At 37.0% G+C, this 14,737-nt stretch overlaps 1 protein-coding gene across 2 annotated transcripts in view; it reads left to right on the top strand.

The window, feature by feature from the left end:
• Positions 1–14,737, top strand: part of abca12 (ATP-binding cassette, sub-family A (ABC1), member 12) — an 89,988-nt gene that overhangs the window by 59,631 nt on the left and 15,620 nt on the right. For both annotated transcript variants that reach the window (XM_067444325.1, XM_067444324.1), the window contains 13 exons: positions 1,071–1,160; positions 1,858–1,957; positions 3,011–3,138; positions 3,718–3,805; positions 4,632–4,737; positions 6,221–6,275; positions 8,844–9,021; positions 9,242–9,357; positions 10,234–10,393; positions 11,067–11,320; positions 11,418–11,622; positions 12,195–12,304; positions 12,449–12,599. In XM_067444325.1, coding sequence (XP_067300426.1) covers positions 1,071–1,160; positions 1,858–1,957; positions 3,011–3,138; positions 3,718–3,805; positions 4,632–4,737; positions 6,221–6,275; positions 8,844–9,021; positions 9,242–9,357; positions 10,234–10,393; positions 11,067–11,320; positions 11,418–11,622; positions 12,195–12,304; positions 12,449–12,599 — 1,741 coding nt within the window. The remainder of the gene's footprint in view (positions 1–1,070; positions 1,161–1,857; positions 1,958–3,010; positions 3,139–3,717; positions 3,806–4,631; positions 4,738–6,220; positions 6,276–8,843; positions 9,022–9,241; positions 9,358–10,233; positions 10,394–11,066; positions 11,321–11,417; positions 11,623–12,194; positions 12,305–12,448; positions 12,600–14,737) is intronic.

Genomic DNA, 14,737 nt, shown 5'->3' with positions numbered 1-14,737 from the left:
CAAAAAGGACACCAATGTCATTTCCTCTCTCAAGACCCATAAAAGGCACTAAAGATGTCGATAAAAAGTCCATCTCACTACAGTGATTCTACAATAATTATGTTAAGCGACTAGAATAGCTTTTGTGCACAAAAAAAACGTAATAACAACTTGTATAGTGATGGGCCGATTTCAAAAAAAAAATTCAAACCGTTACGAATCAGCATATTGATTCAGGATTTGGATCGCGTGTTCAACTGCCAAACTACTAAAATCACTTGACTTTGGCAATCCAAATCCTGAATTGATATGCTTATTCATAACTGTTCAAATCTTTGTTTTGAAATCGGCCCATCAGTTGTTATTTAGTTTTTTTTTTTTTTTTTTTGCGCACAAAATCTATTCTCGTCGCTTCATAAAATGATTGTAGAGCCACTGTAGTGAGGTGGGCTTTGCAATGATGTCTTTAGTGCCTTTTATGTAGCCTGACAAGACAGACCCACATCAAGATGTTTGGTCTGGAAACTCACCATAGACAGGGCTCAATCTGAGGGGCGGGATAAACGGTTGTCTTTCAAACTCCCTCTGCACGGCGTGCACGCGATAGGATAGCACTACAACCAACCAGAGCAACGATTTAATCAATTAAAGAATTAAAGAATTTTAATTTTTGGGGGGACTTACCCTTTAAAGTATTTAAATATATAATATATATATAATAAAATATATAATTTTTATTGATGGAACAGCATCCAGCAGTATTTACCTTTTTCTAACCAAAGTCTCACCAAAACATTTTTGAGAAATTATGCTTATGACTAATTCAAAGTAACTGATTCACTAAAATTATTTGAACTTTCTCACTTTGTTGACATTTAATGAGGTTAATTACAGATATGCTTTTAAAATACCTCTCATAATTATGGCACACAACCAGCCAATTGTCTCTTTAGCTGTTGCAACCTAAAAACGTAATTTTAAAAACTTAAAATAAAAGCACGTTATTGCACCAAAAAAATATAGCATATATAGTCTAAATATTTAATATTTTGCACAGACTTATACATTGCTCTTGCACATTCTTTCCATAGCAATCAGAATCCCAACAGCAGCGATCTTGTAAATACCATGATGTCCTATCCAGGCATTGACCACGTCTGCATGAGAGACCCCACGGATTCGTAAGTAATCATCCATATGTCTTAGTGATCCGCGGTGCAGTTCAGCACTCTGAGCTCAGTAATCAGACTGCAGGCTGCTATAAGCCATGAGTGATTACATATCACAGCATCAGCTCACCTGGCCACTGCAAATGGCTTTCATTTTTGCCGGCTATGATTTTAGCCTCTCTGATCTTCGCAGGTCTATTCTTAAGCTCTGGTCGCCATCTCCCTAGCTGAGCACTGGGACTCCGTTACTCTGTCTGCTTGTATCAGTGGGTCTTCTCATGTTCCTGGTCAATTTCATCACACTAATGTGCCATTTTTAGTTTTCTATCACTGTTTTTTATCACGCTGTTTTTCCCATCTCTTCTCATCTTACTCTTTTTTCCTCTCTCTCTTTGCAACTCGCTCATAACACTCTCCTGCTTTCTTGTTCTCTGGTTTTCTATTTCTCTCTTTCACCTGCATCTGAAAATTCTACCTTTTGTAATTCCTCTGTGAGAGCTTATAATAATGCTTCTGTTTTCTGTTATAAGATTGCTTCTGCTGTTTTGTTAGATTCACCCAGGGATCATTTGCATTTCTTGTTTATTGGATCGATTACAACTTTATCACCTTTATACATTTAAAATAATCATCACACTATTTGAAGTTGTTCTTGCATGTATTGTTTTCTTCTTTTTATACAAGATTGTTTTTTTTTGTTTTTTTACAGGATTTGCAAAGAGAGACCTCCTACAGGAACTGAGACCTGGATCTCCAGAGGCAACAGCTCTGCTACATTTACCACCTGCAAGTGTAGCAACCAAGCGCAGGTGGGTCAAACAGAGCATAGCCATCATAACGCAAACAACATTATCACTTATCTTCAATGATGTGCATCTCTCACTGTTTAAATATTGATAAAAAGATCATTAGTGTTTTGATAGCGTGAAGGTGATTGTTGATCACAGCAGGGTTGCACGCCCTTCAGAATTGATTTGAGAATGCCTTTTAAAATCAATTCCTATGACTTTGAATCGTGGCAGAATGCAAAATCAACATTCAAATGTAAGGAAACATCGAATGTTTAATAATTATACACGAACATAAACATGTTATCATTCATAAAACACCATTACTTTTACATTATATATCAGAGAGCAAATAGTCATAATTTGTCAACTTAAAGGGTTAGTTCACCCAAAAATGGCACACCCTAATGTCATTCTACACCCTTAAGACTTCTGTTCATCTTCGGAACACAGTTTAAGATATTTTATATTTAGTCCGAGAGATTATGCCTCTCCATTGAAAGCGTAAGCACACTATACTGTCCCTTTCCAGGAAGGTAATAAAACATCATCAAAGTAGTCCAAATGTGACATCTGTGGGTTAATTAGAATCTCTTGGAGCATCGAAAATACGTTTTGGTCCCAAAATAACAAAAACTAGGACTTTATTCAGCATTGTCTTCTCTTCCGGGTTTGTTTTCAGTCCTCAAACAAATCTTTAAATGGTTATGAATATAAAATATCTTAAACTGTGTTCCAGAAGATGAACGGAGGTCTTACGGGTGTAGAATGACATAAGGCTGAGTCATTAATGACATCAATTACATTTTTGGGTGAACTAACCCTTTAATAATGTAATTAATAATGTTTTTTCACCAAACTTCAGTTCAGCTAATGCAATTTTCTGCTGTGTGCCTGCTGATTTTTGTAATTTACTTGTAATTTACATGTTATTTTGTAAATTCCTCTTCCTGTTATTTCAAACAGCTTCCTATGGGGCGTGGCCGGTTTTACTACACGAATTGACAGGGAGCTAATTGTTAAATCCTTTGTGGTGTCTGCTCAGAATATCACTCACTTTTTTGTCCCTTTCAGTCATGTCCTGCAACAGGTTACCAACCACCTCACAGAAGAAATCCATCATCCCAGATTGTCTACAACCTGACGGGAATCAACATAGAGAACTACCTGCTGGCCACAGCGAATGACTTTATCAGAAACAGGTGAATTTGATAACACATATCCCTTCTCAGCATTAAACTGAAAGGTAATTCCTTTATGTCACAAATTCAGAATATGGTGAGGTGGGATATTGAGGAATTAATGAACCGCTGGTGGGCTCATTAATAATTAAAAAGGAAGCACTTTGGTTTATCACATCTTTACCATGGCATTTCCGACCAGCTGACATTTTCCATCCTAGTCAAATAGCACACAGCGCTTAGGCATGCTGCTGGCATGAAAATACTTTATTACACCTTAAAATAGTAAGGCAAGCATATATTATTCATACATTGCTCTTCCAAATTTAAAATAAAATAAAATACACAGCCCTGCTGCAGTGTGGTGGTGAAAATAATAGTAAAACAGGCAAATCACTGCTCTATCAATTGGATGAGAATTCAACAAATGTTTAAAATTATTAATTGAGTATGTATATCATGAAAATCATATATGTTCAATATTCAGCTTTTGGATGATGTATAAATCTGATTTTATAAGCAGCTCTACAAAAGACAAAAGTGTTGTTATAAATATGGACAACAAGTTACTAATGTAGGTTGTTTTGTGCTTTGTTTCAGATATGGAGGCTGGGACTTTGGAAAGACTCTTCCCATTGATCTTAAGTTGGACATGTTAGATGTGCCAGAAAACAGAACCCTTAGTAAGGTAATTTAGATGAGCGATATTACATTGCCCCAATGGCAAAGTGGCTCATTGTCCCAACGTAGCAGTTTATGTAGATGCTAATAGGCTCTGTTCCAAAATCAAGTAAGCTGCCACGTAGGCAGCATTTAAATGCATCATAATCACCCTCCTGATGTGAAAGCTGTTCCAAAAGGTAGGCAGCATCATTATGCTGCCTTCTAAGATACCTTTTGGGCATAATTTTAAGGCAATATTGCATGCATCCAATGTGAAGTAATATGCAGTGTTCAGTGAAAAAAAAATACTTTCAAGATGATGAATGCAGAAAGAGTAAAGTTAATTCAGTTCAAAAATTGTTGAGTCTAATTACAAATGGACTTTTACACCCAATATTTGTTTGAGTTATGTACAGTACCCATCATACATTTGGAAACATTATATAATTTTGTAATATTTTTGAAAGAAGTCTCTAATGCTCACCTAGGCTCCATTTAATTGAATCAAAAATATAGTAAACCAGTAATATTGCTAAATATTATTACACATTTTCTATTTGTATACTTTTTTAAATAATTTATTCCTGTGATGTTAAAGCGGAATTTCCAGCATCATTATTTTAGTCTTCAGTGACACATGATCCTTCAGAAATCATTCTAATATCAGGTATGTTTTTTTTGTTAAGATTTTAAGCTGTTAGTTTTCCTGTTAAAGCTTTAAAAGGTAGCTGCCTATGTTGGCAGTAGATGGCAATGCAGCTCAGTACTTTTTGGAACAGAGCCTTAGCCTCATGGACAAGGTGATTATAGAGGAATTGTGGAGTATTGCATTAATATTTGTGTTCACCCAGGTTTGGTATAATCCAGAAGGTCACCACACCATGCCTGCCTACCTCAACAGCCTAAACAACTTCATCCTGAGATCCAGTCTGCCACCTGAGAAACGACAACAATATAGTTAGTTAAAACCTCTCTCTCTCTCTCTCTCTCTCTCTCTCTCTCTCTCTCTCTCTCTCTCTCTCTCTCTCTCTCTCTCTCTCTCTCTCTCTCTCTCTCTCTCTCTCTCTCTCTCTCTCTCTCTGTCTCTCTCTCTCTCTCTCTCTCTCTCTCTCTCTCTCTCTCTCTCTCTCTCTCTCTCTCTCTCTCTCTCTCTCTCTCTCTCTCTCTCTCTGTCTCTCTCTCTCTCTCTCTCTCTCTCTCTCTCTCATTTTGTAAGCTGTAGATTCTAGTTATCTCTTAAAATCTTGCAAATTACACTGTTGTTCAAAAGTTTGGAGTCAGTAAGAATGTTTTTTTTTTAGAAGAAGAAGAAGAATTTATACTTTTATTCAGAAAGGATGCATTAAATTGTAAAAAAGCTACTGGAAAGACATGAATAATATTAATTGCATATTTTAAATGGATGCTGTAAATTCAGCTTTGCTGTCACATGAATACATTTAATTTAAATATACACAGCTCTGTAAAAAAATTAAGAGACCACTTAACATTGATTTCTCAATGTTAAGTGGTCTCTTCATATATATATATATATATATATATATATATATATATATATATATATATATATATATATATATATATATATATATATATATATATATATATATATATATATATATATATATATATATATAATATAATATTTGTACTATATTTTTGACCAAATAAATCAAGCCTTAATAAACATAAGGGACTTCTTTCAAAAGCATTACAAATCTTACCCACCCCAAACTTTTAAACAGTAGTGCATATCCAATAATTTGTATAAGTTGTATCACAGATCATATGTGTAATGCATCCTGAGCTTTCATTTTTGTGTGTTTAGTTTTTGCGTATCTAGAGTTTTGCAGCATTGAATTGCAGCATAAAGTCTAATCCACTTAGCAGCTTATTCTGAGCAAGAACCGCCTACTTAGACAGGAGCAGACCTTCTGACTGACTACAAAAGATCCCAACCATGTTATTTTTGTTTTCATATGTTAATAATTACAGTGTTTATCTGAAATACGCCTTTTTGCAATATGCTGAAATATCATCCTTGCCCTAAGACAATGGTGACAATAAAAATTGTAATACCACTACCCTTAGACAGGGGGCAGTGTGTCTATTCTATCTCCCACCATAAGGCAGAATGGTCTGAATGCTAATTAGAGGCGCTGAGAACTGAAATGAAGGAATAGAGCTGGTCTTATTTCAACACTGCCATACTGGCCCAGTGGCTGAGATTCACTGTCCACCTCCAGGCAAGCAAGATTAATGCAATCCAAGCAGTCAATAATGGAAAGGGGGGATGCATTCATTTAAATGTAGCCAGTGAACTCATTCAGGGCAAAACAGAGCATAAATTTAGCAAAAATTCATGGGAGGAGCAGATTGCCGATTACGTGTTGGCCGAGCAAGTGTGTATTTTCTCATGTGCTAAAATCTCTCTTTACAGCTATCTCCATATCCAGCCACCCTTACCCTGGCCAAGTGCAAGACGAGGATGTCATGTAAGAGCTCACACACATACACACACACACACACACACACACACACGCGCACACACACACAAGCACGTCCTTCTGTCTGGCAGCTAAAGCTGATAAAGTACTCCGTGGGACCAAATACAGACTGAGCATATTAGTTGGGCCAGTACCAAATCACAGACCCAGTGGTGGGGAAAAGAAAGCAATCAGCCAAATGATGGGAATTGCAAATAAGATATGCAAACATTGCTCTGACATTTTCATTCTAGTGGAGCACTTGAACTAATGTAATTTGACTCCTATATTTACTCCTCTTTGATTTTGTTCCCTGAGCTTGGCTTATTGATTACTAACCCAATATAATGTGTGTTTACTCTGAAGGTGGTTCGGAGGTTAATTGATTCAACGTCGCCACCCAAACATGCTTGTATTTTGAACACTGTGGGCAATTTCAACCGTGCCTAACTTTGAAAGACACGCTCTGTAAAATGAGTGCGATTGTTTCAGTCTCACAGCTGGGATGAGTCTGGCTTGACGCCTGCTACTTAGGCTTAGGCTGAGGGGGAAAACATGCAGAGAAGGCAAGTAAAAGGAAGAAGAATAGGTTGGCTACTCAAAATGAGTAGCTGAAAAGAGCAGAAAATAATGTATTTGTTTTCCAGATACTTGTATCAAAAGCAAAGTCCCTTTAAGGCAAGTCAAAGCACTTGGCGGCCATATTGGTAACAGCCTCAGGCCGCTGTTTCAAGTACAAATAGAGTGCTGCAGGAATGAGTCCTAAAGCCCAGAAATGATTTAGCATTTTTCAACTTCTGGTTCCATCATCCTGAAGTAAATGGTTTTTTGGAATGGGGGTTTTGGTTATATGACTGAAATAAAGTCTGTGGTTAACACAAGCTCAAGATGTTTTATTTTTTTCTAAGGCATATATTTTTAATACCCCACTCTTATTTTTTAAAGCTTTTACTCATTAAATAGTACCACAATGGTTGCTGGGGACATTAAACATCATCATGCCGCACAGGAAAACTTAACTGCTCACTATAGTCCATTTTTAAAGCCTTGTTGTATTAATACTCAAGCTCTTACCATTCTACACAGATTTAAATAAAGCTTAAAATATTTGTTGGTGACATTGAGTCAAGCAACTGTGGTGTAGTTTGTTTATAGACTAAACTTTGTGTAGACTAAGCTTATTTTCTCACATAATAAAAAGCCAATAGAAAAGCTCTATTGGCTTTTTGTTGAGGGAACCAGAGTGATCTAGTTTGGCGTACATCTAGGTTCCCACAGCAGTCTATTTTTTTTTACGTAAAAATCTCAAAAACTCTTAAGATTATGTATCAGTTAATGTGTGATTGCTAACCTTGTCTTATACCTAATGAAATCTGATTGGCTGATTGCAACCATATTTTATTTGTTTTTTAAAGTTGTCATCTTAGTTAGGACCAAATCGATCTTAACCATAGTTTGGCACCATTTTATCATGAGGTTTATCATTTTTATACTTTCAGCAACTGGCTGAAAAAGTAAAACCAAATGTAATCAAAGTGACTTATTCAGGAATTATTGCAAAAATAGACCATGTCCAACAGTCTTCATTTTCATCAGACAGCCACGTTGAATTCAAAGTAATAAAAATTGCTTCAATAAGATCGAGTCAACCTTAGGAGGCAGTCAGAAAATCTGCAATGCAATTGTCTAGAAAAGTCTGAAGCTGTAGACTATGTTCTAAGTAGTTTCTTATCCACTGACTTCAACCAACCAAGCCCTTTCTTATCTGAATATAAAATTATTCTCGCTTCTGAATTTAGGGCCAACCCTCTGTGGTATGGGCCTCTTTCCCTGAGATGAGTTCATTCTTATTTGTCCTCCATTTTTGCTATATTTGTTGGGATTTCTTGGGAGCAGAGCTGGGACACAAAGGGGCAGCATTAAAGGCAAAAGCTCAGCTGGTGGCTGCTAGAAAAAGAAGTGTCCTGCTGAGACTGAACTCTTGATCGTCTCTGACTCTGTCTTACGCTATTCTCACAGATAGAGAGATCTTAATTCTCACGGCTTTCATGTTTTCTCCTCACTGTGTCTGGTGCCGTTTTAAATGCGTCAGGCTTGACTGAAGCGCAGTGTTAAGCACATGTGAAAGACTGTTGGAAATATGAAGTGCATTTTGTATTGTAAAGGTAAGCAGCAGGATGTGCTTTTAAAATCTGTCTGGAACTGCACCACTGCCGCAGAATAACAGCTTTTTTTCTCTTTTCTTTATTGTGCAGGTGTATCTATTAAATGTACAACTATTGTCCCGTTTACTTTATTATTAGACGTTTCTGGTCTTATTATATATAGAACAGAAAATAAGTACTTTTAATTGTAATATTTCACAATATTACTGTTTTCTGTATTGACCGACCCCAAACTTTTGTCCGGTAGCGTAAAATATAAACAATAAAATCTAAATATATTTGTAAAATGCACCATATTATAATTTTGAATCATTTTTTCTATTTCTATATTCTATTATAAATGGACACATGAGGTCATATTCTCTGAACATGCATGTCTCAATATTGAGATCTTTCTCTTTGTATCCTCAAGGGTGGGCGGTTTGGTCAGCATCCTGGTCGCGCTCTGTGTCCTCACTGGCTACTCCATCATGACTGCCAGTTTTGTCATCTATGAGGTTCAGGAACATCACACGGGCTCCAAGAGACTCCAACAGATCTCTGGCATCAGTGAACCTTTTTACTGGATCATCAACTTCTTCTATGATATGGTACTAGTTGATAGAGCTTAGCCTTTTAGATCTGGTTGTAATCAAATTACAACCCAAACTACATGAACTACATGATTTGTGCCTGTGCTCAGATTATAAAATTAATTTAATATTCATAATATATATATATATATATATATATATATATATATATTTAATATAAAATATACATTACACAAGAATGCTTGCATTTACAAGGTCTTTTTCTCTTGCATTGCAGACTCTTTACATGGTTCCCGTGGTCCTTTCGGTGGCGATGGTAGCAGCGTTCCAGCTCCCAGCCTTCACAGACAGGCAGAACCTTGGCGCGGTCACACTTCTGCTGGTGCTATTTGGGTCAGCATACATTAGAGTCCCTTTACCACCAGAGATTTTCCTGTCACAAGACAGACATCTCATTAGAACGTCTCAGTGCTGACAGGTCCTCAAGGCACTAGAGCTTTATGAATGTATTATTCAGCAAATGCCACACGTCGCAGCATTGGCAAAGGGGAAGTTTTAGTTAATGCACCGTCTTTCAGGTAAACACAGGCTCTTTGCTAGAAAGAGGAGAGCTGCTTGAAGCTTTCCTGCAAGGCCTGGGCTCTGAAGAAGCGATTTCACACACTCCGTCACCCAGTTAATTGCATTGTGGAGAGCAGTGAGGCCACTCAGAGTCAGTCTTTAGGCTTCAGAGCTCTAGGCTGCTTGGGAGGCCCTTCATTGTGTGAAGTCAGCAGTCTGGCCCGCATTCATCCGCCTGTGAGCTCACCGGCTCTTGGCCCATAAATAACCACACATCACAGCGATCCGACCACTTTCCCTTCAACCTGCTTAATTGCTTTTGTTTAGCTGAGCGGTGTGGACTTTCCACCGCTAACAATACACGCACACAGGCCGGCAAACGTGCACAAATACACACACGGTAGCCCCTCAGTTTAAACACATCCTCTTCCTTGACCCCGCCACCCCAATCACCAAGAGTAATGAATAAAAAAACAGATCATTCTGTGGAGCTGAAGAGGAGAGAGAATGCTTCACGAAGAGGAAATAGATGGACTCATTTATCTTCTGGCTTCTTAGCTCAACTGTGGAATATGTTCTCTCTCTCTCTCTCTTTGCTAAACCCAAAGCAGAAGTCTTACTATAGTTCTTTTGTCTTCTTACATGTTGTAATTCTTCGTTTCAGATATTTTTTAAGCTTACCACATTGATTTGATTGTTTCTTTTCAGCTTCTCCACCTTTCCATGGATGTACCTTATGTCTGCGGTATTCAAGGATACAGAGATGGCCTTCATCGGTTATGTTTGCATCAATCTCTTCATCAGTATCAACACTATCATCTCCACATCCATTATCTACTTCCTGGGTCAGCTTAACCAGAATGACCAGGTGAGAGAAGTCAGAGGGACATTTTACCCTAGAATTAAAAGAATAAGAATTCTAAGAAAAAACTATTTAAAGAATTTTTTTGCTTTGTGATATTTTTTTCATGACAATTAAGCACAAATTCTCATTACCTACAATCGTTTTTTTTAATTATTTTGTTATAGGGATATATACTACCATTCAAAAGTTTATTTTTAATAATATATACTGTATATTTTTAATAATATATTTTAAAATGTAATTTATTTTTGTGATGGCAAAGCTGAATTTTCAGGATCATTGCTCCAGTTTTCAGGATCACAGTACCTCAGAAATGATTCTAATGCTGATTTGGTGTTCAAGAAACATTTCTTATTATAATCAATTTTAAAACATTTGTGCTGCTTAATATTTTTGTGCTAATTATTTTCAGGATTTTTGATGAATAGAAAGTTCTAAACGACAGCATTTGAAATAGAAATTACTATAGCATTATAACTGTTATTACTGTCACTTTTGATCAGTTTAATCCATCCTTGCTGAATTAAAGTATAGAAATGTAAAATGTAGTGTGCAGAACAGAATAAAAAATATAGAACATTCAAATACATTTCCACCAATCAATATGATCAACAAAATAGACTTGAGTAGCTCTACACATTGCCCTTCTTTGACTTGCTCTCATTGTCCATTGCAGAGCATCCAGAATGTGTACCGGACCATGAGCAACATATTCCTAGTCTTCCCTCAATTCAGCTTTGGCAATGGGTTGATGGAGTTGACAAGGCTGGACATGCAGGTGCAAATCTTGAGCGCTTTCGGGGTGGATGCCTACAAGAACCCCTTCACCATGGATGTCCTGGGCTGGATGTTCATCTCCATGTTCCTGCAGGGTAGCATCTGCTTCATCCTCCGCCTGCTACTTAACAAGTCACTCATTCGCAAAGTCAGGTATACCTGAGGCTCTGGAACTTTTGATTTAAAGTGGTAAGTAAATCCTTTTACGCTATAGCTGCCTCATTTCTGTGCATTTGTGTTTTCTTCACAGACGTATATTCAGCTGGAAGAGAAACATTGTTAATAGCTATAGCCCCAATGAAGATGAAGATGTGGTGGCTGAACGCTTCCGCGTGGACCGTGGGGATGCGAGTGCGGATATTCTCCAGGTTAATGAGCTGACTAAGGTGTACCAAAACCTGAGCAAGAGGGTACACGCGGTGAAAAGGCTGTCTGTTGGCATCCCAGCTGGCGAGGTCTGTACCATTTGCATAGTAACGTTTATTATGAGAGCGTTTACATGCACAAGAATATTCCAATCAACATACATTTGCAATACATTTTTTCTTTCATAATAAGATGTATTTCCAGTTATCAATAAGAATCTATCATTGGTTTTGTGCATTGTGAATTAATTGGATTGTGAAAAGTGGGTGTTATTTTCTAGTATAAAGATGAATAATAATTGGAGGCTATGAATATGTACTATGAAAGTAAATTGGGTAAATTCAGATAAGATCAAAATTCTTGTTTTGATTATTGTTATGCTTCCAACTTATGTATGTTTTATTGAACCATAAGGCGAAAATAACAAATCAATAAAGATTTAACCAGAATATGGATCTTGATCATAAAATGTGCATGTAGATGTGGTCACCGAGGGGGAAATGCAGCTATGTATACCCAGAAATTCTTGTTCACTTTACATATGCTTTGCTTTGTTTTTTTTCCCATGGTTTGAATGCTATTCAAGAACTTAGCTGTTAAGAATAATCAATGAAACCAAAACATTCAGTGTAAATGAATAGAAGCTCAATATCTTCCTTAGTGCTTTGGATTGCTGGGAGTCAATGGTGCAGGGAAGACCACCACCTTTAAGATGCTGACAGGAGACATTATCCCTACCGATGGCTCAGCTAAGATCCGTGACATTGACGGGTACTTTTCTTTCCCCTTTGAAAAACTACATCTGCTACCTTTACTGTCGCTCACCTTCTTTTTCTGATGCCTTTTACTAGACATGCATTTACTAGCGCTGGTTTTCATTGCATGTTCATAAATCTCCCTGTCCTGTGTCCTCAGGAGGATGGTTGACATCATAGACTGCAGGAGAGAGGGCATAAACATTGGTTACTGCCCCCAGGTGGACGCGCTGGATGACCTCCTGACTGGAGAAGAACATCTCTATTTTTACGCCCGCATCAAGGGCATCTCCAAGAGGGAGACTGACCGGGTAAGGTCACAGCTATATCAACATCTATTTTGTTCTGGCAAAGGTCAGCTTCTTATCAAAGTGACCTACAAACAGTGCATGTTTTCGTTTTTAATGTTACTTGTGTGTGTAGTTGTCATTTTATTTACTAAAATTTCAGTATTCGATGCCAGTGAAATTTCAAGTTTTGCAATACCCCCAAGTTCACGTTGGGGGTCAGTAAGAAAATTTTTTTTTTTAAAGGTGCACTATGTATTATTTGTGCAGTAAAATATCCAAAAACCACAAGGCCAGTGTTATATATTTTGTTCAGCTGAGTTCTAACAGTATCCCAAATGTTTCCAACTATTTGTAAATTGTGAGAAAATTGCTATTTTAACCAAGGAGCTAGGATGTCTGAAGGAGTCACCTGTCAATTGCATCGTATCTGCGTTACCCTCGTTTTTTTTTATTTTGCAGAAGCGCTCAACTCTTAGCAGTGTGAATGAATTTCACAGTAGCTGCTGAGCGAACGCACAGAGTAACGTCATAACATAATTTTAAACACACTTAAATGTATCTAATATGATAAACAGAGCTGCGTTACCTCATACTCATGACCGGAAAAGTAGAAATAACGCCGCCAACTCTGTCCCGTCCCGTCATAATAAAAGTCCCGCTGTTAGCGAGCTGTGTGCTCGACAACAAACGCTCTAGTGGTCTTGCTCAGATCCCACTATACTCGGTCCTGCTCTGCTTAATACTACAGTAATGTTAATAATCGCATCTGTGAACATGATAGTCCTGTCAAATCCTATCCCGATTCTTTTCCACCGACTGTGAGGTGAAGTCCACATGTCCCAAGATTCTGTGCTCAAACTTGGCATCATCAATCTACGCCTTTGTTTTGAATAGGCGCCCTCTAGCGGAAGGAAAAATTATATAATGTAGCTTTAATAAATAATATCAATATAATATTAAATAATATTAATATCAATAAATAATTTTAAATTGATCAAAATTTATCAGTGTATTTATAATGTTACATTATAATGTTAAATTTTTATTTCAAGTAAATGCTGTTATTTTGAACTTTTTATTCATAATCCTGAAAAAAAGTCACAGTTTACACAAAAATATTAAGCAGTACAACTGTTTTCAACATTGATAATTATATAAAATTTGTCTTCAGCACCAAATCAGCATATTAAAATGATTTTTGAAGGATCTTGTGACACTGAAGAATGAAGTAATGGCTTCTGACAATTCAGCTTTGCCATCACAGTAATAAATTACATTTAAAAATATATAAAATGTAAAATAGATTATTTTTATTAGTATTATTGTTTTAATGTAATTTTGATCAATAAATGAAGCCATGATGAACATATGGAGAAATCTAAAAATCTCACTGACGCAAACTTTGGAATAGTTATGAATTGTATTTTCAATTCATAAAGCATATTCAATTTAAAAAGAGAAAGTCACATATGTGCAAGTTTACAGGCAGTCTTCTGCGTTAGTACGGAGTCAGTAGTTTGTATTGTTTGTATTATTGTATTGCTGTTTCATTTTGATATCGACTTGATTCTGGAATGCTGGTACTTTTGACATCCCTGCTTAAATGTTTGCCGCTAATATAATTTGCTGATTGGAAATGAGAGGGAAGATGCGAGGTGTTGCAGGCAGCTGCTGTCTGTTTATATCATGTCACATCTCACTGACCGACACTCTAAGAAAGATTTACATCTGTTTTTCGTCAAGTGTGACTGTAGCCTGATAACGTATTACCACAAATGTAAAAACATGTCAGGAAATGGAGGTTTAGCAGCTGTTCTGAAAGCACCAGCATATAGTGGGATTGAGATGCTATTGTACAGTCTTAAACAACTTTGCAATGCGGGTCTACTCGTGACCCGCTTGACCAGCACTAACCATCATCGACCCACCTGGAAATCCCTGATGGACTTCTCAGTAGGATGTGAATAGATCTCGGTTTGGTATTGTCCGAGTATTGCATTTGACAGGAAAGGGTTGGCCCTTTTCCACACTGATTAACGAGGAAGCTAATTAATCTTGCATTCTCCCTGGATTATTGGTAAGAAGCACTTCTATACTTCTGTAAAACTTCCCTTTGGTTGCAGATGTGAACTCTTTATCAGTTTTCTTAAAGATAGAAA

This window comes from Pseudorasbora parva, chromosome 5, assembly GCF_024679245.1.
Source record: "Pseudorasbora parva isolate DD20220531a chromosome 5, ASM2467924v1, whole genome shotgun sequence".
Taxonomy (NCBI): Eukaryota; Metazoa; Chordata; class Actinopteri; order Cypriniformes; family Gobionidae; genus Pseudorasbora; species Pseudorasbora parva.
The sequence above is the reverse complement of the archived record's forward strand: the minus strand, read 5'-3'. Positions and strand labels throughout refer to the sequence as shown.